The sequence below is a fragment of the Dipteris shenzhenensis genome, chromosome 6 (genome assembly GCF_047967505.1).
Source record: "Dipteris shenzhenensis isolate YYH24624 ecotype China chromosome 6, Dip_SZ_1.0, whole genome shotgun sequence".
Classification (NCBI taxonomy): domain Eukaryota; kingdom Viridiplantae; phylum Streptophyta; class Polypodiopsida; order Gleicheniales; family Dipteridaceae; genus Dipteris; species Dipteris shenzhenensis.
In genome coordinates this window covers 26,487,580-26,514,973 of record NC_141601.1, presented here as the reverse complement: position 1 = coordinate 26,514,973, position 27,394 = coordinate 26,487,580, and the positions used below count along the sequence as shown (strand labels likewise).

Sequence of the window (27,394 nt, the reverse complement as noted above, 5' to 3'; positions counted from 1 at the left end):
CAGGTGGGAGAGGGGACCTGCTTCTTCTTTGGGATCTTGGAAAGCCTTCCGTAGGCTTCCAGAGGAAACCAAGTCAGGGTTGACAGGACATCTCAGAGGGAGTGCAGGGAGGATCTTGCAGATTGAGTCAGCCCTTCCAGAGGCTTGGATAGACACAGATGATATGCCTCTCACTACCTCCACTTGGGCAGGTACTTTCTCGAGAGGCGGGGTTCCACTTCAGGTCTTAGCCTTCCGAGGTGCACAGGAGGATGCTTTGGTTTTCAGTGTCCAGGATGGTGGCAGATTGCTCAGATCTACAGATGATATATTGCTTGAGTCTGCTTTTCAGCCTATCAGGGTCGTAGGCCTTTTGATGCAGGGATCAGATTCAAAGTGGTTCTTAGACCCTGACCCCCAGTTACTCTCCACCGGGATGAACATGCCATTGATATGTTGAATTGGTATCTATACATCCTAAGAACTTATAGCTAGCATTTATGGAAAATATGTACATAGTATGCTGGGTTAGAAAGGAAAATCTTGGAGACTTTGGCTCTATGGAGGAGTTCCCATTAGGTATGTACAGTGGGACCCCGGAGAGTGGGAGTGGATTGACGCGGGGCATCGAGAGAAGACCATCCCCTTCTTTCGTTACACGGTCAGTAATGCCAGGAGATTTCAGCTCAGTAGTAGAGGTTGGAGACCCTCCAGAGTTCCTCATTGGGAGACTTTTGGTATTACTGCGGATCAGCAGAGGTACTTCTGGAGGAGGCTCTGGAAATCCCACAGGAATAGAAAGATCACTATCTTCTTTTGGCTTTCTATTCATGGTGGGATTGCAGTGAACCTTTGGAGGTCCAGATTCGGAGCCGACCCTACTTGCCCTCGTTGCCTTTCTGCTTCGGAGTCTATTCAGCATTGCTTATGGGATTGCAGACAGGCGAGATTGATTTGGATGGGGATAGCCAGGATCTTCAGTCACTTTGCCCATTCCCCACTCTTTATGACTTGGGGCTCGGTGGCTTGGCTTTCTCTTACAGGACCTCAGGTTTTCTATGAGGGACTTGACTCCTCCCGGGCCATTTCGGTTCGACATCATCGGGTTGAGCTCTGCTCGTTGGATGTGGTTCCACACCGTCCTTTTACAGCTGTACTTGCCTCTGTGGATACTTCTTGGGAGATTATAGCGAGCATAGCAGCCTGGCATATCTGGAGATCCAGATGCACAGAGGCTATGGAGGGTACTCAGGTTCATCCCTCGCACACATTGGCTAGTATCTGGACAGACATCGTACACACTCTGATGGCCGTATGGACGGGTATGCAGGGGGGCTCCCGTGCAGCCTCAGCTAGGAGGGCTTCTTTCTTCAGGGAATGGAAGGATTCTCCTTTCTTCTCTGAATCTACTACAGGGTTGAGATGGCACTTTCAGCCTCAGCCTTGGTTTCTTTCCACCTCACTCTGAGGGGGTTTTTTATTATCCTCATGATTTCATGATGTATTGAGCTTGCTCTCGCGGGTTTTTGTTCTTACTTAATAGAAGTCTTTTTCATGGAAAAAAAAAAAAAAAACTTCTTCTGCTTCTCCGTCGATGCGATGGGACTAGCAGGAGAGACTATAGCAGTCTGTCGTCTGCCTGTAGTCTGACCTGAAGAAGCTGTGCTGGATGTAGATGAGCCTGCTGGCCTCACCTCATCCCCACTAACAATATCCCACAAGCCCTTACCAACCAAGATGTTCTTAAGCATGAATGACCACAAGGCATAGTTTGGTCCATTCAGCTTGTCAGCCTCGGACAAATTACCAAAACTGTCTGAAAGAGTCAACATGATGCAAAATGGGATACCCACAAGCTGCAAATGTACCTGCAAAAAGAACTGCAAGTCCCAAAAGTGCAACTGGCTGCAAATGTGCCTACAAATCCCAAACTAATACTGGATGCAAATGCAAAGTATGACTGGCTGCTCTGAAATGCCACCGATTGCACAATGCAATCACTGCAAAAATGGCATCAACCAATTACTGCACTCTGCTGCAATCTGAAGTGCAATCCCAAACTGAAAATGCACGACCCAAATCTGAAAGAGCGCACCCACGAGTGCTAAAATGCATCCAACGAAGCTCAAAAGCATCCACAACTGTAAAGTAACTGCAAATGCACCCAACAATGCAAAGTATCTAAAATGCACCTGAGAGTGCAAGAGTATGGGCTGCAAAAACAGTCCCGAAGCGAAATACACAGCTCAAAACACTTACTGAAAGTGCACCTTGGCCCAAAACACCTCCAAAACAGTCCACTAACTGTGTGGGAAAGCTCCATGGAGATGACAAAGGAGCTGAAGTGAGTTGTTTGGAGCTAAATGAAGCTATCGGGAGTACTTCTAAACACAATACTCATGTAGAGAAGAGCCTGGAGAAGTATCGAGATGCCTAGAGTTGCTAGAACACACCCGGGAGAGACTGGAGCTGAAAGAGGTCCAGATCTGAGCAGAAACGCTAAAAAATGGCCTAAAATTGCTTGAATCGCCTTCTAACAAGTCGTACAGCTCAAAATCAGGTTCCGACAAGTCGTACAGACTCGCGGCATTGTCGCGTAACTATACGGACTGATATGTACGGAATGTACGGATGAAAAAATAGGAAATTTTTTTCCCGCCTGAAATGGTGCGGGACAAGCTTTTTTTTTTTTTTTTTTTAAAGAGATTTCTATTAAGTAAGAAAGAAACCCGCTAGAGCAAGCTCTTTGTGGAAATACACCATGCTAAGCATGTAATAAAAACACCTCAGAGGAATGAGGTAGAAAGAAACCAAGGTTGAGGCTGAAAATGCCATCTCAACTCTGTAGAAGTCTCAGCAAAGAAGTGAGAGTCTCTCCAATCTCCGAGAAAAGTAACTCTCCTGGAGGAGGCTGCTCGAGATGATCCTTGTATGGTCGCCCAAATGGCCATCAGAGTGTGTATCATATCTGTCCAAGTACTGGCCAAGATCTGAGAAGGGTGAACCTAAGAACCCTTCAAAGCCTCAGTGCATCTGGCTCTCCAAATAAGCCATGCTGCAATGCTAGCTAGGATTTCCCATGGAGAGTCGAGCGAGGAGTGAGCAGCCCTGAAAAGAGTGGCCGGAACATCCTCTAGAGAGTACGACTCCACAAGGTATCGTCGGATGTTAAGAGCCCAAGAGGAGTCAAGTCTCTCAAAAAATACCTGGGGCCCTAAAAGAGTAAGCCAAGCCACTGATCCCCAGGTCATATAGAAAGGTAGGCGAACAAAAGTGCTGAAAAGTCTTGCAATCCCCTTCCATATGATTCTCGCCTGTCTGCAATCCCATAGGCAGTGCTGTATTGTCTCCAAAGTAGAAAGGCGGCGAGGGCAAGAAGGGTAAGCTCCGAACTTGGATTTCCTATGGTTCACTGCTATCCCACCATGAATAAAAAGCCAAAAGAAGAGAGTGATTTTTCTATTCCGGTGGGATTTCCAGAGCCCCTGCCAAAAAATTATCTACAAGTCAGTAGAAATCTGAAAGTTCTCCCAATGAGGAGCTCTGATAGGCTTCCAACCCCTAGAGCTGAGCTGGAATTTCCTGGCATTACTGACCATGTAACAAAAGAAGGGGATGCCCTTCTCTCGGTGCCCTTCATCTATCCATTCCCATTCCCCAGGGTCCCATTGCAAAAACTTAATTGGGACACCTCCATAGAGCCACAGCCTCCATGAGCCAAGGGCGAGGAGAAGCGGGTCAGGATCCAAGTACCACTGTGCAAGAGAGCCATGCTTCATGAAGCCCACTATCCTGACTGGCTGAAACGGTACCTCCAACAAGATATCGTCTGTGGATCTGGACAGCCTGCCCCCCGAAGAAACATCAAATACTAAGGCATCCTCAAGTGGGTCAAGAAAAGCAATCACCTGTAAAGGAACTCCCAATCTGGAAAATGCCCCCATCCAGGTGGAGCAAGTAATAGGCATGTCATCTGTGTCCGCCCAATCCAAGGGCAAGGCTGCATCTGTTGGACTCTCCCTGCACTCCCTCTGAGATTAAGAACCATCTGGGCCTGTTGGTCTGCAAGAAGCTTCCTGAAGGCTTTCCATGCTCCCACTGTAGATGCAGGGCCCCTCTCCCATCTTGGCCACTGCATGTAAGGAGAAGCTCCAAGTGGTCTGCCAAGCTCATCCAAAATCCTATCATTCCACATGATAGGCTGCCTTTCAATCTCTTCACGGGTGGATGGGGGAATCCTGTGAAGAGTACTCCTGAAGTTGGACCATGCTTTCAGGATAGCAACCATAAGAGGGAAAGAGGGAGACCTGAGGTGGGCTGTGGTGAAAACCCATCTAGTACTGTGTGTCCAATCCTCTCCTGAAGTGGGCGTGCGAGACTGTATGCATCTGATAAAAAAATCCTTCCAAGGCTCTTGTCCTGGCATAAGCCCTCTCACAACGAACTTGCAAAGTAAAGCTCTGCACTGTATATCTAGGTCGATGATATTCAAACCCCTTCTCTTGTAGGAAGAATCAAGGTCTCCCAAGCCACCCTGGCTGTAACATCAGTTGTGCCATCTAGACCACTCCATAAAAAGTTTCGTACAGGCCTCTTAAGCTGAGTGATACAATCCCTAGAGTGGCACCAACAAGAGCATACAAACCATGCTGTGGCTAGAAGAACTTGGTTAACCACCACCACCCTAGAGGCCAAGTCAAGTTTGGCTGAGCTCCAGAAAAGGAGCTTTCCTTTGATGCTTTCTAACACCGGAGCAAATTGTTGTGAGGGAGAGATGCCCAACCAAACCTGGCAGCCCAAATATCTGACGGAGAAGCCCCTCTGTACCCAAGTGAAGCCAATATCATTACCCCAATCCGGGGTGTCATCCTCGCAAATCCAAAAACCACTGGATTTATGCGAATTAATGTGTGCACCTGCAGCCGTACAAAACAAATCCGTCCGGAAGGAAGTGAGTGTCCTAGGGGAGGCATCCAAAAAGACAGCCGTGTCATCTGCCAACTCACTATCTAGGAGCTCTTCTTCCCAGCGAAAAGGAAGCCTCAGCCCATAAATATCAGCTTGATATCTAATGTAGATACTCATAGCTTCCACCACAAACAGAAAGAGAAACGGGGCAAGAGGACATCCCTGGCGGACGGATCTGGAAATCTGAAACCTGTCCCCTCTTACCCCCCCAATGAGCAACTGGCTATGGGCTGATCTGTAGAAAGAAAGAAAGAAAGAAAGAAATTTTATTAAAGGTCCACGGAAGGCCATACATGGCCTATGGGACACAAAATCATCCGAAAGGAAAATACATCATCAACGATGCGCCAACTAGGTGGCCTCATCGTAATACCGCTAAGATGCCAAAAATGGCTACAAAAATCCTAGATACAAAATGAAATGAAATAGAGTACCAAAAATGCCTAGATACAAAATGTAAAATATGAAATATGAGGAACATCGTCTTCCCTAAGGGGTCTGTGATCCAAAGAAATGATGGAAGTCATGGCCATCGACCATGCCTCCTGCCATGAGTGTGAAGATCTGGGCAAGTGTCAAATGGGCTGCTGGCGGTGCCAAGTCTCCATGGAGCAATCTCCTCCGAAAATCTGCCATCATCCTCCGTCGTCTAGAAATAAAGCGACGGGTACGGCCTCTGTGTAAGATCATCCTGCGGTGCTGCCGGATCATGTCATATGTACATCCTCGGGGTGGAACCATCGGTGCTCTTTGGCAAGATGGGCTATCTCTGTGCTCATGGTCCTGCGCCTCGTCCTGCTCCTCATGAATAACCAGGTCGCAGGGATGCGACGGTGCTCTCTGAGGAATCTCTCTCTATATCTAGTGATCTCCCTGATGAACAACGCTAAGCAATACTGATCCTCATACTCCATAATCCGAGAGAGAGGTCCAAATCCGTGCCCAAATAAACAGTGAAATCTGCCACGGATCTCATAATATAAAGGGCATCTGCAAACAAAGTGCTCCTCAGTCTCCACCTCCCCCATAGTGCAACAAGGGCATATCCTAGTCTCTCGCCTGGGTCTATGTCCGGTAGCTATACGACGCATCCTGCCGGCCTCAACGTCTAATCTGTGGGAAGATACCCTGAGCTGGCCCAAGGCAATCCTGAGTGAGTGCGACATATGAACGCCGATATATCCTGGGGATATGATGAAGCCATCCTCTGAAATCCTGAGAAAATGGTCACGATATGTGGCCATCTTCGTAGGAAGCTCCGTGGGATGAACCCAAGTGCGAAACGTGTGTAGCTGCAACAAATCTGCCCTGATAACCTGGCTGAGCTCATGTCGAGTGAGAGGGAGGCGAGGGGCATCTATGCTGTATCGAAATGGTGGCAGCCTATCCATATCCAAGCCCAGCGAGGTGAGCCATGTGGAGAGTGTGTGGTACCAACAAAAAGTATGACCTCTCTCCGCTAACATCTGCGAGGATACTCCTCTAATCCATGCATCTGAAAAACCAAAGCGAGATAGAGTACCCTCTAAAAAATCCCAGTCTACTCTGTCGTAAGCTTTCTCAAAGTCCAAGAGTAGAATGGCCAATCTCTGGCGGCTCTGCATGGCCCATTCTAAGGCCTCCCAAAATGAGGAACTATTATCAAAAATACTTCTGCCATGCACAAACCCTGTCTGCGTGTCATGAATCAAATCTGGAAGAAAAACCTGTAGCCGCAGACTGATGGCTTTCGCCAGAATCTTGTAAAAAGTGCCCAAAAGAGTGATGGGTCTCCATTGAGACACAAGATTCCTATTATCCCCCTTTGGGAATGAGACCATCTGTAAGTGAGTCCGGCATCTCACCAGAGTCCCACACGCCCTGCAGGGCTGATGTAATGTGATCACCAATCTGCTCCCAAAAAGTAATAAAAAAGGAGGGGGTAAGTCCATCTGAACCTGGGCACTTGCCCTTGTGAAGGGCAAGTAATGCAGTCTTGAATTCTGCATTGGTGAAAGGTGCATCCAGAGAAACATACATCTCATCCTTCACCAATACAGGGATACATTGCCAAATAACCTCTTTGGCATCATCAATGGCCTGTGTGCCTGGATCTACAGTAAGAAGGGATGCAAAAAAATTATGAAGCTACACGCATGACAGCATCAGGATCTGACTGTAACACCCCGTCTGAGTCATCAAGCTGCGAAACACTATCTCTACTATGTCTAGGCCCATGAGTAGAGGAAAAGTGTTTGTTGACCCTGCCACCCATCTGAATCCAAAAAAATTACCGTGCATGAAAGGCATACTCTGCTCTCTGATCCAACAATGTTTGCAAATGAGCCCTTGCTGCAGCAAGGCGCTCCTGAATCCAAGCATCTGTGGGCCTCTTCTGCTCTTCCCTCTGGAGGGACGCTAACTGCTCGCGTATACCAATCTCACCTCTGAGAATCTCACGTCTCCTAGAATCAGCGACTGTATGATAATAGTCACTAATTTCGGATAAGGCTGCAGCTACCTGAGATGGAAGGACAGCTCCACCCTGTATGTGAGAAACCCAAATCTATAAAATATCCTCCGTGAGGATCTCCTCTGCATAAAAAGCATCCGGAATCCTAACACTGGCAGAGCGTCCTCTCCAATGAGGCTCAAGAATTTGCAACACCACTGGAAAATGATCTGAGGTGGAAACCCCAGTAGAAATGCATACAGATCCTCCTCTGTCAAGTGCCCAATCGTCTATATAAAATCGTCTATATAAAATCTGTCAATCCGTGCATGAATGGGCATGCGTATTCTCCTGTTCGACCAAGAGTACAGGAGTGACTGTGGCATAATATGAAAGGCATCATCCAACCAAGTGTCTCTGCCACTGAATTGAAAGAGAAAGGCATCCCAGGCTGCTCTCCAAAGAATGGATTCCACCTTGTCTGCCTCCCTTTTTGTCTGAAGGCAACTCAACCATGTTGAAGTCGCCACCAATGATCCAAGAATCTGCAATGGGGGCCCAAGAAAGTAACTCCTTCCAAAAGGAGATCCGCTCCCCTCTATTGTTGGGAGCATAAAGATTGAGAAGACCAATCTTACGCCCTCCAATCAAAATAATGATCCATTGAGCTCTAGAAGGGGAGATAATACCATGACCAGCAACCAAGGGGAGAATAGAAAGAGAGACCGAAATGCAAGTACCTCCCCTTGTGCCCATAGCAGGCGACCAGAAGGTATGTCCTGAAAGCAGTTTGCTAGACTTAGAGCAATCACTGGCATCTAGCTTGTGTTCCTGGATAAAAAGGATATCAATAGCACCTCCAGTGACGCCTAGATGAAGCTGGTTCCAGATCAGCTACCTACGGCGACGGTGTGGAACTCCGCCTAGGCCCTGTATGTTCGAGCTGACTATCCTCATTGACAGGAGAATGTTGGATGGAAAGGCTTACCCGACCTAGTAGAGGAGACCAGCTTCCCCTGGGCCGAAACACTCGTGCTGAGGGCAGGAAACTCAACATGTGAAAGGATCCCCACACCTGCTGAAAGGGAGGCCCTGTCAGAAGGAATCTCAATGACCGGGACCCCTAAGGTGGAGGGCACAAACTCCTCATCATCCATGAAAGTCGCCGAATCTGCCAGTGCCGAAAAGGAATTCCTGATAAGCAAGTCTGGCCGAGGAGTGCGAAGAAGACCTGCACTCGTGGAAGATGGAGGAGAAGGACTTGCCAGGCCTCTATCAGCAGAACTGGAGCTGGGGGTTGAGGAGGCCTGTGGCTGGGGTGAAGAGGAATCAGGAGCCGTCATCTGCGCCTGCATTTTCTCGGTTGTCCTGACTGTGGCAGGAACAGTCTACGGGGAAGAAGTACCTGTAGTCCCCTCGTGGTTAGAAACCAAGGGGTCAGAGACCAAAGTGACTGGGACTGGTGGATCTAAAGGCCCCTCCTGATGTGGAACTGTAGTGTCTGGGGCTACAGCAACATCCACCTCTAGAGTCTCGAAGGCGTCTGTCTAAACAGGATCAAAAGTCTCCTCTTGAGGTAAGGGAGCCGCTCTGATAGCTCTCCATCGTGGTATTGGGTGTGCTGCGGGCATTGGGCGCCCTGTTGCCCGTGGTGGTCCTGGGGTGCGCGAAGCAGGGCGCCCTATTGCTCTTGGTGGTCCTGGAGTGCGTGGTACAGGGTGCTGGGGAAGTGCAGTCGTGGTAGTACGTGAAGGAGCCGCACCAGAAGACCTCTTGGGTTTTTTTCTCTTCCTTGGACAGCAAAGTGCCCAAGGGTCCTGCAAATCCTGCACTGGTCTTGTCTACCTGAAATCTCGACTCTCTGTCGAAAGAGAGAGCCATCTGGATGCCGAAGCATAATATGGTCATCTAAGATGTTAGGGTTAGAGACAATGACCCTAACACGAGGCACCCCGTTTGCACTGACTGCCTCTGCCAAGGAAGAAGGCATGCCAGGAAGGGAGGGGATCTCCGTGACCACTCCGAATGTGGCTCCGATAGTGGCAAGCAGTCGATGATAGACCTGAGGAAGACCAGGAAACCTAATGAACAGTGATGTGACCTGCCTATCCTCCTCGACCGGATCGAAGCCCAAGGTGTAGGGCAAAAGAAAGATCCTCCTCGAACCCAAATCCAAATCCAGGGGATTAGCTTTGAGAACAAGGGCTGTGGACTCGTGGGAGTCGAAAACCACTTGGAAGAATCCACGTCCCAAAAGTCGAATATCCCTGAGGTGAGGGGCGAGGTCTCCTGGTAACGCCGCCAACATCCAGTCTCTAGCCTATGATCTGGAAGGGTGTGACCCAAATATGCGGGCGAAAAGTGATGTGGAGCCCTCTAATTCCACATCTTTCTTGAGCTGCTGCAGCTCGTCTTCTGAAAAAATGACGGTTCTCCCGGCCGGTGGAGGTGGACGGAGATTGGTTGAATGGGGATCCATTCGCCAATCGATGTGAAAAGGCCGATTCTAACACTGAAAAAGCTCTGTCTGTGAAACTACTGCCCAGGACGCCCTAAACGCGGGCGCAAGAAGAAGGAGAAAGAGAGGGTAGGAGAGAGGGGAAGGGAAGGGAAAGAGAGGGGCAGGAAGAAGGAGAAAGAGAGGGGAGACGGAGGTAGGCTGAGGGGGAGGTGTGGGGAGCTGAGTTAGGAAGGAAGGGGGTGGGGAGGGAGAGGGAGGAGGTTTTTTTTTTTTTTAACTCTTTTTTTTTTTTTTTTTCGGGGGGGCCACCTTGGGGGGGAGAGCAGCGCAGGGGGGGGGGGGGGGAGAGCGTGGGGGAGGGAGGGGGGAGGGGGAGCTGGCGGGGGAGATAGAGGGCGGAGGAGAAGGGGGCAGCGGGGAGGGGGAGAGTAGCGGGGGAGAGGGAGGGCGAGGGAGGGGGCCGGGGGAGGAGAAGGGGGCGGGGGGGCTGGCGGGGGAGAGGGAGGGCAGAGGAGAAGGGGGCAGCGGGGAGGGGGGCAGTGGGGGAGGGGAGAGGAGAAAGGGGCAGCCGGTGTAACGGGTGGCCCGTTGACAAGGGACTGAGCCTCAGTCCATCCCTCCTTCATCATGCCCTCCGGACTCGACATCGGCAGCAAGGAAGAGGTCCTTGCCCTCTTATGGGTCAAAGGGAGAGCCACCCATTGACATCCTTCCACCTAACCTAGGGGAGCAGCCCATGGTAAGGTTGGACTCCCCAACTGTGGCTAGAGGGATCAATTCAAACGGGCATTTGAATTGATTGGCCCTTCTAGGTGACTGTTGGAGAGGAGGTACCATGGAGGAGTAAAGCCTTAAATGATGGCGGCTGAACGTTGGAGTCAAGGGAGAGAACTCCCTCCAAAAATACAAAACAACTCACACACTCACGCAGGAGGAAGAATACTCAAGGCGGGATTCAGCAGAGGCTGGAGAGCAGAATACTCAGAGAGAAAGCAGCAGACTGAGAGAGAACTCAGAGAGCTCAGACCAGAATGGTGAGCAGGCCAGAGCTGGGAGAGATTCTGCAGAGCTGAGAGCTCTTGTAATCCTGAGGGAGAGAGTGTGAGCTTTTGCTTCTGATCAATGTAATCGGTCCTGTGGCGTTTTGACCACAGGGCCTCCTTCCTTTTGAAGACCATAATATACGATTTTGGTGTTATGGAAATAAAGGCTTCGGTGGTTGCATTGTTCGTTCCCCCCTCCCCTCCGATGAGTTTGTGGACTGTAGGTGACGAACGAGGCTATCCTTTGAGCCAGGGCTCCCCCTTGGCTTGAGGAAGGAGCCCACGAAAGGGCAGACCGATCGGAAGTCGGTGGAGGTCGTGGTGAAGGTCGCCATGCTCTTATGAAGGAGGTCGTCATCGATGCAGAAGGCCGTGTGTGAAGCATAGAGGATCATTCGGTCCCAGAACTCGTGGAGGCCTGGAGACCTTCCCGAATATCCCCCTGACGAAGTGGCAGGTCGTTCGAGCCTCGGACCGTAAGGAACGGGTCGACTGAGCCCTCCTCTCCCGCCGACGGAAGCGGACGGAACTGCAGTTCCGTCGCGCTTCGGACGGGGAGGCTCACCCTGGAGGTTCTAAGGCACCTTCTCAGAAGGCCTTTGGTACAACGGAGCGCTACCTTGACACGATCATCGAGCCGGAGTGGTGATACCAACAAGGCCACAAAGTGTGCACGCGAACTCGCCGGAGTTCAGGAGGTCTTGACGGACGTTTGTGACGGAACCCGACGGAGGGTGACGGACAAGCCGAGAAAGGATATCCCGCTCGTTTGCAAGCTCCATAGCCGGTACCCTCGCGGCCGTAGGAGCTCCATAAGCCAGAGAAGAGGTGCGACGAGCCTAATCGACGACTCGACGTGTGCATGGTGGAGACGACGGGTCGCCATAGCCCAGAAGCGAGAGCTTCTATATAAGGATGTGGTACGCCTTATATTTCAGGAAAGGCCACGGCCCGGGCGGCTAGCCGGGTCGTGAAGGGTTTTTGCTTATAGCCTGGAGGTGCATGGTTCGATTCCGGTGGCGGGACGGCAGTTCGCGAGCCGACGAGGGGGCCAACCCTCTTTTGCCGTTTGGACGAAGATAGTTTATAACTAAGGTGGCGCGCTTAGTTACATCAACCGAGCTGTGGGCACCGTGGTTAGCTTGGTGGTTTCTCGAAGCATAAGTCGCGGGTTCGAATCCGCAGGCCGTCTGCGTGGAGAAGGGAGCTTTTGAGGTGGTCACGATATATAACCAAGTGGGAAACTATTATAGGTAATACCTACGAGTCGTCCCCTTGGTTAGCCCAACTTAGAGCTCTGCGCATGGTTCCACCAGGTCCTGTGTTCGAATCCCGGCGGCTGGCCTTCCCTTTTTGGCGATTCGGCCAACTTTGGCGGTTGGGCTAACCTTTTTGGCAGTTTGGATAAACTTAGCTGGGGCTAAGTTTAGCTAGTCCCAACTAGCCAGAAAAGAGGTTTTTGAGATCTGATTTCACAGGTGTCTTCCCACTCTCGTGTTGAGTTTCTGGAGCGAAGCTCGGGTGTTAGTTTTGCTGCACGGCAGTTCGGCCACAGATTTGGGAAAAAGAGTACCTTCAGGACGGAAGCTCTCGGGGAGAGATCCAGGCTCTTATTTCGAGCATCTGAAGGGCTCCAGCATCTTTGTGAAGGTGAAGGACACTCAGTCCAGCAGGGGTTCCAGCTAGTGAGTCGGTGGCCACTCCGAGAGGTCAAGTGTGGTACTTCAGGGATCCCGGTAGGGGACCAAACCGGGGAGCAAAGGAGAAGAGAAAAAAGTGAAAAGTTTGGAGAGTACTTTGCCCCCGCGTGACAGTGGTATCAGAGCTGAAGGACTGAGCGGAGTCAGTTCCACCCGAAGGTATCAGCTTGATAGGAGCGGACAGATTTCTCTCACTGACAGTTCAGCTCATTTGAAGGATAAATTTCATGGATGATTCCAATGAAATAGATGGTGCTGAGCCCAGCAAAACCAGGAGCAGAACTAAAGGCAAGTTCCGTGAACACGAAGCGAGGCTTGAGGCCGTAGAGCATGCTTTAGCGGAGCTGCAGACCAGCCAGGGGCTGTTACAGCAGCAGCTCTCGGAAGCCAAGATAGAGCTTGCCCATGTGATGAGCAAGCTGATCAAGGATGGTGGAGAGAGACAAGGCCAAGCCAAGCCATGTGGGCAAGAGGGTGTCTCCTTCAAGAAGAGAAAGTTCAAGAGGAAGTACCGACCTATGGGAGAGAGCCCAGCTGAGCAGGTCAACACGGAGGTTGCTGCAGCTCAGAAAGGGAAAAGTACAGCGGGTACTGTTCAGCCCAAGAGCAGCGTGGGGTCAGCCAAAGCTTCGACAAGCCATTCAGCCCCGAAAGGGAGTGGCTGTTACATCTGTACGGGAGCCCATTTTGCCAGGGACTGCCCTATGAGACAGTCACTTCAGACCATCCAAGAGGTTGAGGATGGACAGCCCACTCAAACTATGACACCCCTTCAGCTTCTAGGAGCTATGAATGAAGACAAGGTAGCATCCGATCTACTGTTCATTACTGTGGCAGTAAATGGACACTCTGTGAGAGCTATGGTGGACAGTGGAGCTAGCCACAACTTCATCACTCCCAAGAAAGCCAAGGAGATCGGGCTGAGAGCTGAGTTCTGTAAAGGCAAAGTCATGAAGACAGTCAACACTCCAGGGCAAGCGGTGGTCAAGGTGGCTAGAGGAGTGAGCATCCAAGTAGGGAGCTGCTCTCACAGGTCTGAGTTTTCCATAGTGGAGATGGACGACTTCGATATGGTGCTCGGGCAAACATGGTTGAGGGCCAACAGGGTCCTCATCAACAGCCATGATGAGCAGCTCATCTTCTGCAAGGATGAGGGTTGGGAGGTGGTAAAAGCCTCAAAGCAAGTAGGAGGTACCTTGCCCCAACTCCTCTCAGCCATGCCATTGCAGGAAGCAGTCAGGACAGGCAGTGCAGCCTACCTAGTGGCTCTGGAAGAGCATGAGCAAGTCTCAGTTCCATCTGTGGAACACGTGCCAAAGAGAGAACCAGGGTTGCTGGAGAAGGGCACGGAGGTCCTATCAAGAGAGCATCCAAAGGAGCTTCTTCCTCAGCGGGAGGATGACCAGGAAGTGCAGGTATGCTCAGAATTAGACCCTCCAACCGAGGCATCTAACAGGTTGGAACAGCAAGAAAATGCGGGTATGGATGCCTATGTGAAGGCTTGCCTCCGTGGTGGGCAAGCTGAAGCTGATGAAGGTGACAGTGAGCTGCGAGCTCCTGCTGCATCAGCACTATCTTCTGCAGGGGGAGCAGCTCCAGTAGGAGAAGCCATCCACAAGGAGTGGAAGAAAAGGCTGAGATCGGCCCGGGAGCAGCTGGGTACAGATCAGGAAAAGGATCCAGATCAGGAGCAGCGGGATAGAGGTCCGGCCCTAGTGATGGATCAAGGAGATGGTGAAGTCCTCGAGAGCATCATGGCACACCGAGATAGGCCGAACCAGTTCGGGGCTAACCGGTTGTACCTATGTCACTGGAGGGAGCAGCCTTCAAGTGGAGACTCGTGGAGGACGGAACCTTCCCTAAGGCGGTTCGTGGACATCGTGCGCGGCTACAATGAGTCACACCCCTTTCCAAAGAAGCGAGGGAGCCAGAGTAAGAGGGGGGGAATGTAACGGGTGGCCCGTTGACAAGGGACTGAGCCTCAGTCCATCCCTCCTTCATCATGCCCTCCGGACTCGACATCGGCAGCAAGGAAGAGGTCCTTGCCCTCTTATGGGTCAAAGGGAGAGCCACCCATTGACATCCTTCCACCTAACCTAGGGGAGCAGCCCATGGTAAGGTTGGACTCCCCAACTGTGGCTAGAGGGATCAATTCAAACGGGCATTTGAATTGATTGGCCCTTCTAGGTGACTGTTGGAGAGGAGGTACCATGGAGGAGTAAAGCCTTAAATGATGGCGGCTGAACGTTGGAGTCAAGGGAGAGAACTCCCTCCAAAAATACAAAACAACTCACACACTCACGCAGGAGGAAGAATACTCAAGGCGGGATTCAGCAGAGGCTGGAGAGCAGAATACTCAGAGAGAAAGCAGCAGACTGAGAGAGAACTCAGAGAGCTCAGACCAGAATGGTGAGCAGGCCAGAGCTGGGAGAGATTCTGCAGAGCTGAGAGCTCTTGTAATCCTGAGGGAGAGAGTGTGAGCTTTTGCTTCTGATCAATGTAATCGGTCCTGTGGCGTTTTGACCACAGGGCCTCCTTCCTTTTGAAGACCATAATATACGATTTTGGTGTTATGGAAATAAAGGCTTCGGTGGTTGCATTGTTCGTTCCCCCCTCCCCTCCGATGAGTTTGTGGACTGTAGGTGACGAACGAGGCTATCCTTTGAGCCAGGGCTCCCCCTTGGCTTGAGGAAGGAGCCCACGAAAGGGCAGACCGATCGGAAGTCGGTGGAGGTCGTGGTGAAGGTCGCCATGCTCTTATGAAGGAGGTCGTCATCGATGCAGAAGGCCGTGTGTGAAGCATAGAGGATCATTCGGTCCCAGAACTCGTGGAGGCCTGGAGACCTTCCCGAATATCCCCCTGACGAAGTGGCAGGTCGTTCGAGCCTCGGACCGTAAGGAACGGGTCGACTGAGCCCTCCTCTCCCGCCGACGGAAGCGGACGGAACTGCAGTTCCGTCGCGCTTCGGACGGGGAGGCTCACCCTGGAGGTTCTAAGGCACCTTCTCAGAAGGCCTTTGGTACAACGGAGCGCTACCTTGACACGATCATCGAGCCGGAGTGGTGATACCAACAAGGCCACAAAGTGTGCACGCGAACTCGCCGGAGTTCAGGAGGTCTTGACGGACGTTTGTGACGGAACCCGACGGAGGGTGACGGACAAGCCGAGAAAGGATATCCCGCTCGTTTGCAAGCTCCATAGCCGGTACCCTCGCGGCCGTAGGAGCTCCATAAGCCAGAGAAGAGGTGCGACGAGCCTAATCGACGACTCGACGTGTGCATGGTGGAGACGACGGGTCGCCATAGCCCAGAAGCGAGAGCTTCTATATAAGGATGTGGTACGCCTTATATTTCAGGAAAGGCCACGGCCCGGGCGGCTAGCCGGGTCGTGAAGGGTTTTTGCTTATAGCCTGGAGGTGCATGGTTCGATTCCGGTGGCGGGACGGCAGTTCGCGAGCCGACGAGGGGGCCAACCCTCTTTTGCCGTTTGGACGAAGATAGTTTATAACTAAGGTGGCGCGCTTAGTTACATCAACCGAGCTGTGGGCACCGTGGTTAGCTTGGTGGTTTCTCGAAGCATAAGTCGCGGGTTCGAATCCGCAGGCCGTCTGCGTGGAGAAGGGAGCTTTTGAGGTGGTCACGATATATAACCAAGTGGGAAACTATTATAGGTAATACCTACGAGTCGTCCCCTTGGTTAGCCCAACTTAGAGCTCTGCGCATGGTTCCACCAGGTCCTGTGTTCGAATCCCGGCGGCTGGCCTTCCCTTTTTGGCGATTCGGCCAACTTTGGCGGTTGGGCTAACCTTTTTGGCAGTTTGGATAAACTTAGCTGGGGCTAAGTTTAGCTAGTCCCAACTAGCCAGAAAAGAGGTTTTTGAGATCTGATTTCACAGGTGTCTTCCCACTCTCGTGTTGAGTTTCTGGAGCGAAGCTCGGGTGTTAGTTTTGCTGCACGGCAGTTCGGCCACAGATTTGGGAAAAAGAGTACCTTCAGGACGGAAGCTCTCGGGGAGAGATCCAGGCTCTTATTTCGAGCATCTGAAGGGCTCCAGCATCTTTGTGAAGGTGAAGGACACTCAGTCCAGCAGGGGTTCCAGCTAGTGAGTCGGTGGCCACTCCGAGAGGTCAAGTGTGGTACTTCAGGGATCCCGGTAGGGGACCAAACCGGGGAGCAAAGGAGAAGAGAAAAAAGTGAAAAGTTTGGAGAGTACTTTGCCCCCGCGTGACAGCCGGGGGGGGCGGGGGGGCTGGCGAGGGACATGGATGACGGGGGAGGGGACGGGGGAGGAGAAGGGGGGCGGGGGGGCTGACGGGTGGGGGAGAGGTTGGGCGGGGAGGGAGAGGTAGGGGGTAGTGGGGGGGGGGGAGAGGGAGGGCGGGGAGGAGGAAGGGGAGAGGGAGGGTGAGGGAGGAGGGAGAGGGGGCTGGCAAGAGGGGAGGGAGAGGAGAAGCAGTGAGGGGGGGAGAGGAGGGGGCAGCGAGGGAGAGGGAGAGGGAGAGGGGGCTGGCTGAGAGAGGGAGAGGGAGAGGGAGAGGGGGCTGGCTGAGGGAGGGAGAGGGGGGGGCAGTAGCTCACGGGGAGGAGCAGCAGCTCTCAGGTGGTCCTCACATTCACACTTGGTGGTTTTGCAAATTGGACAAGCTTATTTGTATGCGGGCAGCTCCGAAATTTCAAAAAACGTCGAAATCAGACCTCAAAAGGTCAAAAAACAGCCGCTGGACTGTTGGAGCTACCTCAAGCAAAGCTAGAGAGATGAATGTGAGAACCAGGAACACGCACTGGAGCACCAAGCTTGAGGGAGTCTGGAAGCAAGCACGGGAATGGGCTCTAGAGACGGAAGAGCTCTGATACCAAATGTAGGAACAAAGTGGAGACAGGTTGTGAACACAAGTGAGCAAGAGTGCACACACAAGAAAGCTCCAATAGAAATGTTCAAATGAAACAATACAAGTACTTGGTATATATAGTACCCAAGTACTACTGGTCAACCATAGGGTTGACTTTATGCCTACAACACCATATCTTTGTAATCTCTTACAAGAAATCCCCAGTCTACCCTGTCATAAGCTTTCTCAAAGTCCAAGAGTAGAATGGCCAGCCTGTGGCCATTATGCATGGGCCACTCCGAAGCCTCTCAAAATGAGAAGATGTTATCAAAGATGCTCTTGCCATGCACAAAACCCATCTGCGTATCATGGATATTTTTTCATAGAAAGGGCTGCAGACGAAGGTTGATAGCTTTAGCTAGGATTTTGTACAAGGTACCCAGCAAGGTAATTGGTCTCCACTGAGACACTAAATTCCTGGAGCCCCCTTTTGGAATCAAATGAATGAGGCCTCAGTCATATCCCCTGTCACCAACCTAGGTAAGTATCGCCAAATAATCACTCTAGCATCATCTGTGGCCTGAGTTTCTGAATCTGCTATAAGAAGGGAGGCATAGAAATCGGTGGCAACCTGCAAGATGGCCTCTGGATGTGTTTGAAGAACTCCACCTGAGTCAAAAAGCTGTGAGACACTCTCCCTACTATGTCTGGGGCCAAGAGTAGAGAAGAACTGCTTGTTGACCCTACGTCCTTCTATGTCCAAAATGACTCTCTGGGGTGAAAGGCATACTCTGCTCCCTAATCTAAAAGTGACTGCTGCTGAGCCCTTGTTGTAGCAAGGCGGTCCTAAATCCAAGCATCTGTAGGCCTCTTCTGCTCCTCCCTCTGGAGGGTAGCCAACTACTGGAGGATACCTATCTCACGCCTGAGGATCTCACGTCTTCTGATATGAGCAACTGAAAGATAAAAGTCAGTGATATCAGTGAGGGCTGCGGCTAAGTCTGAAGGAGAAAGCTGCCCATCCTACAAATGAGATACCTGGGTCCTCAACACTGTCTCTGTAAGGCCCTTCTCTGCATAGAGAGAATCTTGAATCCTGACACTAGAAGAGAGGCACCTCACATGGGGATTGGATACCATCAAAACCATTGGAAAATGATCCGAAGTGGACACCCTAGTTGCAATGTCAACAGTACCACCTCTGTCAAGAGCCCAATCATCCACATAAAATCTGTCAATCCGTGCATGTATAGGCATCTGCAATCTCCTGTTCGACCAAGAAAATAGGAGAGAATGTGGCTGAGTGTGAAAAGCATCATCATGCCAAGCATCCCTGCCGCTGTACTGAAAAAGGAAGGCATCCCACGCTGCTCTCTCTAGGGAGCTCCATGCTTGGGGAGCATATCTTCCACGACAGAGTTTCCCTCTCAACAGGGGGGGTGTGCTTTCCCCAGTTGACTTCCCTCCTCTTGATAGGAGGAATTTTTTGCAGGAGAGGGCTTTCTCCGCACCAGGTCGGCTAGGATCTTCCATCCGACCTCCTCCTCTCATAGATGAGGATTGCCAGTTGGAAAGTTCAGGGCCTCGCGGGTGTACCTCACCGCCGCCGCAGGTAGCTGATTCATAACCAAATTCATCCAAGTGTTACTGGGGGTCCCATGGACATTTTCATGATCCAGGAACACAAATTGGATGCCAGGGATTGTTCCAAGTCGGGTAAGCTTCTTTCAGGCCACACTTTTTGGTCACCCGCCTTGGGCACTAGGGGAGGTACTTGCATTTCTGTTTCTTCTTCTATACTCCCCTTGGTGATTGGACACAGGATCATAGTCCCTTCTAGAGCTCAGTGGACTATACTTTTGATTGATGGGCATAAGGTTGGTCTCTTAAACCTTTATGCACCCAATTCTAGAGGGGATCATGTTCTTTTTTGGAAGGAACTGTTCTCTTGGTCACATATTGCAGATGCTTGGATTATAGGGGGCAATTTGAACATGGTTGAAATGCCCTCAGACAAAAGGGATGGTAGGGAAGGTCCTGGAAATATGATGAAGAGTGACGTAGTCCGGCTGTCTTCTTCGACACGATTAAACCCTAGTGAAAAAGGGGTCAAAAAAATCCTTTTGGAGTCCCCTGGAGCCCAGTGCTAGCGGACTAGCCTGAAGCACTGTACGTGCTACCTTCGAGAAGTCAAAAACAATTTGGAAGAAACCCCGCCCAAGCAGACGAACATCTAAGTGTGAAGATAGTGGGAGAGAGGGAAGGAGTCTCACTTGCGGCTTTCTCACATGCACAATGGGGGAATACACACAAAGGTGGAGGCTGAAAATAGTTTTCCTCTTCTTAGTTGTGAAAGCCAAAAGAACTCTAGTTGTGGGTCTCAAACCAAACTCAACTAACTAAGGTGGCTTACTAACTGAGCCACAAACTAGAGTAGATAAGGATAGCTGTCATCCAGCTATTATTTGTGGGCGGTGTACCAACCGCATCTCCAGCTAACAAGTTGGTGACATAAATACACAACGGTCACCCTGGCATATCGCGAGTGGAGCTCGATATCTCAACACTCCCCCTCGAGCTCAATCCCAATTCCTGCAACCAAGCAGGTCTCTGAACTTGCGCAGCTTCTCTGCGCCTAATGCTTTCGTGAATATGTCAGCTACCTGATCCTCTATGCTGACATAAACTAGATCAATAAGACCTAGTAAAACCTTCTCCCGCACATAGTGATAATGCACCTCAATGTGCTTTGTTCTAGCATGAAAGACTGGGTTCTTTACCAAGTGTATGCTGCTCATGTTGTCACAATAAATGACAACTGGCCCATCTGTAGACTGATGCATATCATAGAGTAGCTTATGCAACCAAGCTACCTCACATGCAGCCATTGCTGCACCCCTGTACTCAGCCTCTGTGCTCGACAAGGCAACTGTAGGCTGTTTCTTGCTACTCCAAGTGACTGCAGCACTCCCAAAAGAGAACACATATCCACTGGTAGATCGTCTATCAAAAATACTACCAGCCCAATCAGCATCAGTGTATCCATGTAACTGTATCTGAACCCCAGCCTCATAAAATAGTCCATACTGCAATGTGGACTTCATATACCTGAGTATGCGTCTAGCTGCATCCAAATGCGGTTTCCTTGGAGCCTGCATAAACTGACTTACCAACCCAACAGCATAGCTCAAATCTGGCCTGGTAATAGTCATGTAAATCAAACTTCCTACTATGCGTCTGTACATAGTAGGGTCTTCCAGAAGCTCACCTACATCTGCGCTCAGCTTCACATTCTGCTCCAAAGGAACTGAAATAGGCTTACAGCCTATCATCCCATATTTGGACAGCATGTCCAATCCATACTGCCTCTGCAAGAGCTATATCCCACTTGGTGATCTAATCACCTCAATGCCCAAGAAATAACGCAGCTCTCCCAAATCCTTCATCTCAAACTTCTGCCTCAATAGCATTTTCACATGAAGGATATCTTCATCACTATCACCTGTGATGATCAAATCATCAACATAAATGACAAGCAGCATAATCCCTTTCTCTGTTTTTCTCACATAGAGTGAGAAATCTGCCTTGGAAATCTGAAAGCCAATAGTGACAAGATACTGTCCTATCTTGTCAGACCATGCTCTAGGTGCTTGCTTCAAGCCATACAAGGCTTTCTTCAGCCTACAAACAAACTCAGGATGAATAGCATGAACATAACCTGCTGGCTGCTCCATAAAGACCTCTTCTTGCAAATCACCATGCAAGAAGGCATTCTTTACATCCATCTGATGTAAAGACCATCCCTTTGATGCAGCCATAGCAATGGCTGCTCTTACGGTTGCCATCCTTGCAACCGGGCTGAAAGTTTCTTCATAATCAATGCCATATGTCTGTGCATACCCCTTGACAACTAATCTTGCCTTGTATCTATTCACAGAACCATCTGCATTGTGCTTGATCTTATAAACCCACTTACAGCCAATTGCATTCTTGTCTTTAGGCAAAGGCACCAATTCCCATGTAGCATTAGCATCCAAGGCATCCATTTCTTCATCCATGGCTTTCTCCCATTTTTCATTTCCCATGGCTTGCTCAAAAGAAGTGGGTTCTGGTTCCTGTATCACTTTGACCAAATACGCATAGTGAATGGCTGTAAATCCATCATATTTCAGCCTATCCACAGGATACCTAACCCTGGTAGACCTGCGCAAAATAGGCTCACTTCCAGGTGCTCTCAAAACATCCCTGGTCTTCCTTACTCCAGGTGTAACAACAGAAGGAATACCCAACTCATCATCAATGCTCTGTTCTGAGCCACTGGATTCACCATCCACATAAGAGTGACCTGCATTCACATTAAACATGGGCTGATCTACCTTCTCTTTTCCTTTTCGTGATACCTGCATACCACTCTCTGCATTGCTTTGAGGAGATTCTCCTGATCTCAATCTGCCTGTCCATGGCGAAGTATGTGAACCACTGCTAGAGAGGACACTCCAGGTCCACTAATATTTTGTGATTGCTGCTGTGAATTTTGTGCAGCATTACCATTTTGTGCATCTACATCAATCATTACATTTACTGGTTTATACCAGCTACTCATCTCATTAAAAACAACATCTCTGCTCACTGTGAACTTTCGTGTAGAAGGGTTATAGCATCTATACCCTTTCTGCTGCAGAGAATAACCAATAAAGACGCACTTCTCAGCTTTTGGATCCAACTTGGACCTCAACTCATCTGGCACATGGACATAGGCAATGCAACAAAAAATTTTCAAATGAGAAATATCTGGTTTCCTACCAGTATACATCTCCTCTGACGTCATGCCATGTATTGCTGCAGTGGGAGTCCTGTTCATTATATAAACTGCTGTAGCAACTGCTTCATCCCAATAATAATCTGGTAGATCTTTTTCATTTAGCATAGCCCGAGATACCTCTCCAATATGCCAGTTTTTCCTTTCTGCAATTCCATTTTGCTGTGGGGTATGACTGCATGAATATTGCTGCTTTATACCATGCTCCTGCAAGAACCTTGCAAACTCATTTGAGAGGTACTCTCCCCCGCCATTTGACCTTAGGCATTTTATTTGCAGGCCTGTTTCTTTTTCAACCATAGCTTTGAAAGCTTTGAAATACCCAAACACTTCACTTTTCTTTTTCATAAAATACACCCAAAGTTTTCTGTTGAAGTCATCAATAAATGTGACAAAATAGTGACAGCCTCCAATAGATGCAGCTTTAGTAGTCCACACATCAGAGTGGATTGATTCCAATGGCTTTTTACTCTCTTGAACATGCCTAGGAAAAGGTTTCCTTGCCTGTTTCCCAGATTGACAGGCTTCACAAATCTTGTGCATTTCTGCAACCTTGAATTTAGGCAATCCTGCAACAATATTTTGGGCTTGCATTGATTTAAGTCACTGTATATTAACATGACCAATGCGTTTGTGCCAGATATCAATATCTACAACTACACCGGTCCCATGTGCAAACATTGCTGCACTCAATTCAGGCATGTCCGCATCCAACGTAAACATCCTGCCCTTCTTCTTTCCTTTTGCTATCAAGCGACCATTATTTTTCATATCCTCAACAAAGCATCCATGAGGATTAAATCTGACCTGCAAGCCCTGCTCAACCATCTGACCAACGAAAAACCAGGTTCTTGGTGATGTTCGGGACATGAAATACATCAGACGAGTATTTCTTTTTCCCATCCTGCATAGACAAAGGAATTTTGCCAATCTGCACAATAGGATGTGCAATATCATCACCAGTCTCCACAAATCCTGGTTTTTTCATTTTCCTTGCATCCTGCATCCATTCAGCATGACCTGTTATGTGGTTTGACGCACCTGAGTCAACATACCACACATCATTGCTTCCTTCTGCACTTGTCACATAATTTGTCATATGCTGCACCATAAACAAATGCTCATTTCTGTCATCACCCTGTCTACTAGAGGATGCATAATTGCCTTGCTGCAATTTTCCATTCATAATGTCATTCTGCTTTTTGTAGCAGTCTTTAGCCATATGCCCCATTTTACCACAGTAGTAGCATTCAACATTGCTGTTTGCATTTTGGCCTCTCTGCCATCCACCACGACCTCTTTGGCTCCCCCTGCCTTTAGAGTTACCACGTCCTCCTGCATAGGACTGGTTTTCTTGCATTTGTTGCATATTCTGATTTCTACCACGGCCTACAGATCGGCCTCCTCTACCTCTGCCTCTACCTCTGCCAGCATTTGAGTAGAAGATAGTTTCTTTTGAAGTTCCTGGTGAAGAAGATGCACCACCATTTCTCTGCTCTTCAGAAATTAGAAGAGCAATCAACTCCTCAAAATTAGGAAATTTTTCACGGACGGCAATGGATGTCCGGAACTATGCATAATCCTTTCCTAGACCATTCAAGGTCACAGAAACTAAATCGTCATCATCCACTGGCGACCCAATGGAAGCAAGTGCATCCGCAATTTTCTTCACCTTCATGTGGTAGTCATTGATGCTCATATTTTCTCTCTGCACATTGTGCAGCTCCTGCTTGAGCTGCATTTTCCTGGCTTGCGTATTTGTGCTGTACATTTTTGCCAAAGTATCCCATGCCTCCTTTGGCGTACTTGCATCCTGAATATGCATAATCATGGAGTCCGAAATACTGATAGACAGCCAGTACATAACTTTCCTGGCTCTCTCATGCCATCCTTTAAATGCCTGCATTTCCTGTTGATTGGGAACATTAGGAAGAACAGGTTCTTCTTCATTTCCTGTAATGAACTCCCAATAGCCTTTTTCCATAAGGAAATTCGTCATTCTAAACTTCCATGCTTGGAAGTTGTTCTTGTCAAGCTTTTCAGTGACAATCTGTGAAAGAGAATCAGATGCCATTACAGAACACTGCAAAATATTCTGTCACTGCAAAAAACACAGTTTTTGCCTCACACGGGCAGATCTGCAAAACTGACGAAAGTGGTATTTCACCACACAGTCACTTCCTAGTGACGATTTTGCATCAACAAGCAACAAGCATGATTCTGCAACTCCCAATATCTCTGCACACAGGCATACGATGCAATTTCTGCGGCAACTTGGCGGGCCCCGAAATGGCCTCGAATCAGAAAAATAAAGTCACTAAGGGCTTCCCCCTCTCCCGCAGCATATACTGCGCTCTCGCCACACCGGGAAGGGTGTCTCAATCTGAGACAGTGCACTCTTGCACTTCCGGCTGTGCTACCTGCAGAGATTTGCTCCCAAACTCGAAATAGGAAAGCAACACTAGTCCTCTTACCAGGACACCACGAACTTGGCTTGCTTTCTTGAGCTCTTTACCACGAACAAGGCTCTGATACCATGTGAAGATAGTGGGAGAGAGGGAAGGAGTCTCACTTGCGGCTTTCTCACATGCACAATGGGGGAATACACACAAAGGTGGAGGATGAAAATAGTTTTCCTCTTCTTAGTTGTGAAAGCCAAAAGAACTCTAGTACAAAGAAATAGAAGAACCCTATATGTGGGTCTCAAACCAAACTCAACTAACTAAGGTGGCTTACTAACTGAGCCACAAACTAGAGTAGATAAGGATAGCTGTCATCCAGCTATTATTTGTGGGCGGTGTACCAACCGCATCTCCAGCTAACAAGTCGGTGACATAAATACACAACGGTCACCCTGGCATATCGCGAGTGGAGCTCGATATCTCAACACTAAGAAGTGTCCTGCGAGGTCTCCAAGTAGAGTGGCAAGCATCCAGTCCCTGGCCTGTAACCTGGAAGGGTGGGACCCATGGATGCGAGCAAAGAGTGAAGTCGAGCTCTCCTGCTCTGTATCTTTTTTGAGCTGCTGCAACTCGTCTTCTGAGAAAATGATGGTTTTTGCGGCCGATGGAAGCGGGCTACTCTCATGTGGTTAGGTTTGATTTACAAACCTATGGGCTAAAGGTGGCAAAGCTTTTTCTTCTCAATACATGTTGTTCTTGTCATTCTACTCATGGCTTGATGATGACTCCTCGTAGTTGTCTTGTTGGTTCTTCAATCTGCAATCTTCTTCCTTGTGTCCCAGCTTCTTGCAATGGTGACACTTTGGTTTGTTCTTAGTCTACAGTCACTTTGGTAGTGACCCATCCTTCCGCAATGGTAGCACTTCGTTGATGTTTTATTGAACAATGTTTCTTCTTCATTATAATTGTTGCGTGTTGATGTAGATGTCGATGTCTTCAACTCTCTTTCTTTTTCAAGAAGAGAGGGCAGAGCCATCGTCAATCAGGGTGGAAATGCCGATGCGAACACAGTTGAACTCCGTCCGACTAAAATGCTACAAGGAAGAGGGTAAAGACAGAGGAGAGTCCAAGATGAGGGTGCAGGCAGAAGGAGGGGATGAAGGGTGAGGGTGAGGATGAAGGGAGGAAGAAGGGTGAGGATGAGGATGAAGGACAAGGGGAGGGGAGAGGTAGGCTGAAAGGGAGGGAGAGGAAGTGAGGGAGGCGGGGGGAGGGGGCAGGGGGGGCAGACGCAGGGGAAAGGGGCTGCAGGGGCGAGGGGAGGAGGCGGGGGTAGGGGCTGAGGGGGCGAGGGGGGGGGGGCGGAGGTATAAACATTTTTTTGAGATATGTGGAGGTCTACAAATGTACCTTTTTTTCTAAGAATGTAGTTTCTTTTATAGAATTTCAAACATAAAACTATATGACATTCTTTTCTTAAAATAGTAGTTTCATTTCCCATTTAGGAAAAATTTTATACCTTCTATCCATGGCAAATGCTGCAAGAGGCTGCTGTGCCATTGCTACAATGTCAGATATCCAAGCTACAACAAGCAACAAGATTGAGTCAAAAAATGTATGTAGGAAATTTGAACTTAGACAACACTCACTTTCACCCTAAACCTAGCTTTTTTGGGTAATTTGGAGCTCTGTGTATGTGTGTGTGTTGAAAATGTTTGTGTGAGAGTGTAATAGTGACTAAGGTCTTGTGTGCAAGGGTTGTTGCCTCTTGGTGAGCGTAAGGGCCAATAGGTCTAAGGATTCATTGATGAGATCATAGAATGCGGATCATAGATGAGGTCATTGGGATGTCATCAAAGATCTATAAATGTTATATATTGGGTAATTAAAGTGCATCAAAAATTTTGTGGTCTTCCATTCTTCTCTGATTTCCAAGACGGAAACTAGTCCTACCTCTTAGTATACAAACCTGCACCTACATTGGCGGACATGACTGCCTCACACTATTCTTGTCTCTCAACCTAGAACCCAAGTCCACCCACGTCATAACATGGCTAGCATTTAGAGAAACATTGTACATACCTTGATGGCCATTTGTCGAGGATGCAAGGGACTTCTAGGTTTGCATCATTGGTAAGGAGGATACTTTTTCTTAGAGTGTGGAGAGGCAATTCTTTTTTAATCTCTTATTGGCCCGGTATTTGGTATGAATCTCTTATTGAATCTATTATTGGCACATAAAGTTTTTGAATCTCTTATTGGCATGATATTTGGTATGAATATTACAATGATATGGTTATGTAGGCTAGACTTAGCTTAATTATTCTAGTTTATTTTATTTCTTCATATCTGGGTTTCATATATAACCCAATGTTGAACTTTCTTTGTGGAACTATTTAGTGGAGTTTTTTGTATGATTACTCTCTCATGTCTTGTGTCCACTTCACACCTTCCCATAGTTCCAGCATTTGGTATCAGGGCCATTGCCATATCTTTTGTGTCCTGCCTCGCTACCTAAGCACCTTGCCTTGTCTGTTTCGTGGGAAGCCTTGCCGCCATTCTCATGGACTTTCCTGAGCATTTTGTGGATATTTGGGGTATATTCATGACCAATTTTTGCTTCAGATTTGTAGGCATCTTTGTGGAGAGAGGCACGAGCTGTCCTTTTTTTTTCCTAGCAAAGAAAGGAACCTTCTATCAATGCTTGAAAAATTTTCATACAAAACGGCAGCCCCGAAGGTGTTGAGTATGGAAAAAAATT

General features: G+C 49.0%; 1 protein-coding gene across 1 annotated transcript in view; it reads right to left on the bottom strand.

Annotated features, from left to right (window-relative positions):
• Window positions 1-27,394, bottom strand: part of LOC147900987 (uncharacterized) — a 594,828-nt gene that overhangs the window by 423,964 nt on the left and 143,470 nt on the right. The window contains exon 8 of the mRNA XM_087376414.1: window positions 26,153-26,216. Within this exon, the coding sequence (XP_087232540.1) occupies window positions 26,153-26,216 (64 nt within the window). The remainder of the gene's footprint in view (window positions 1-26,152; window positions 26,217-27,394) is intronic.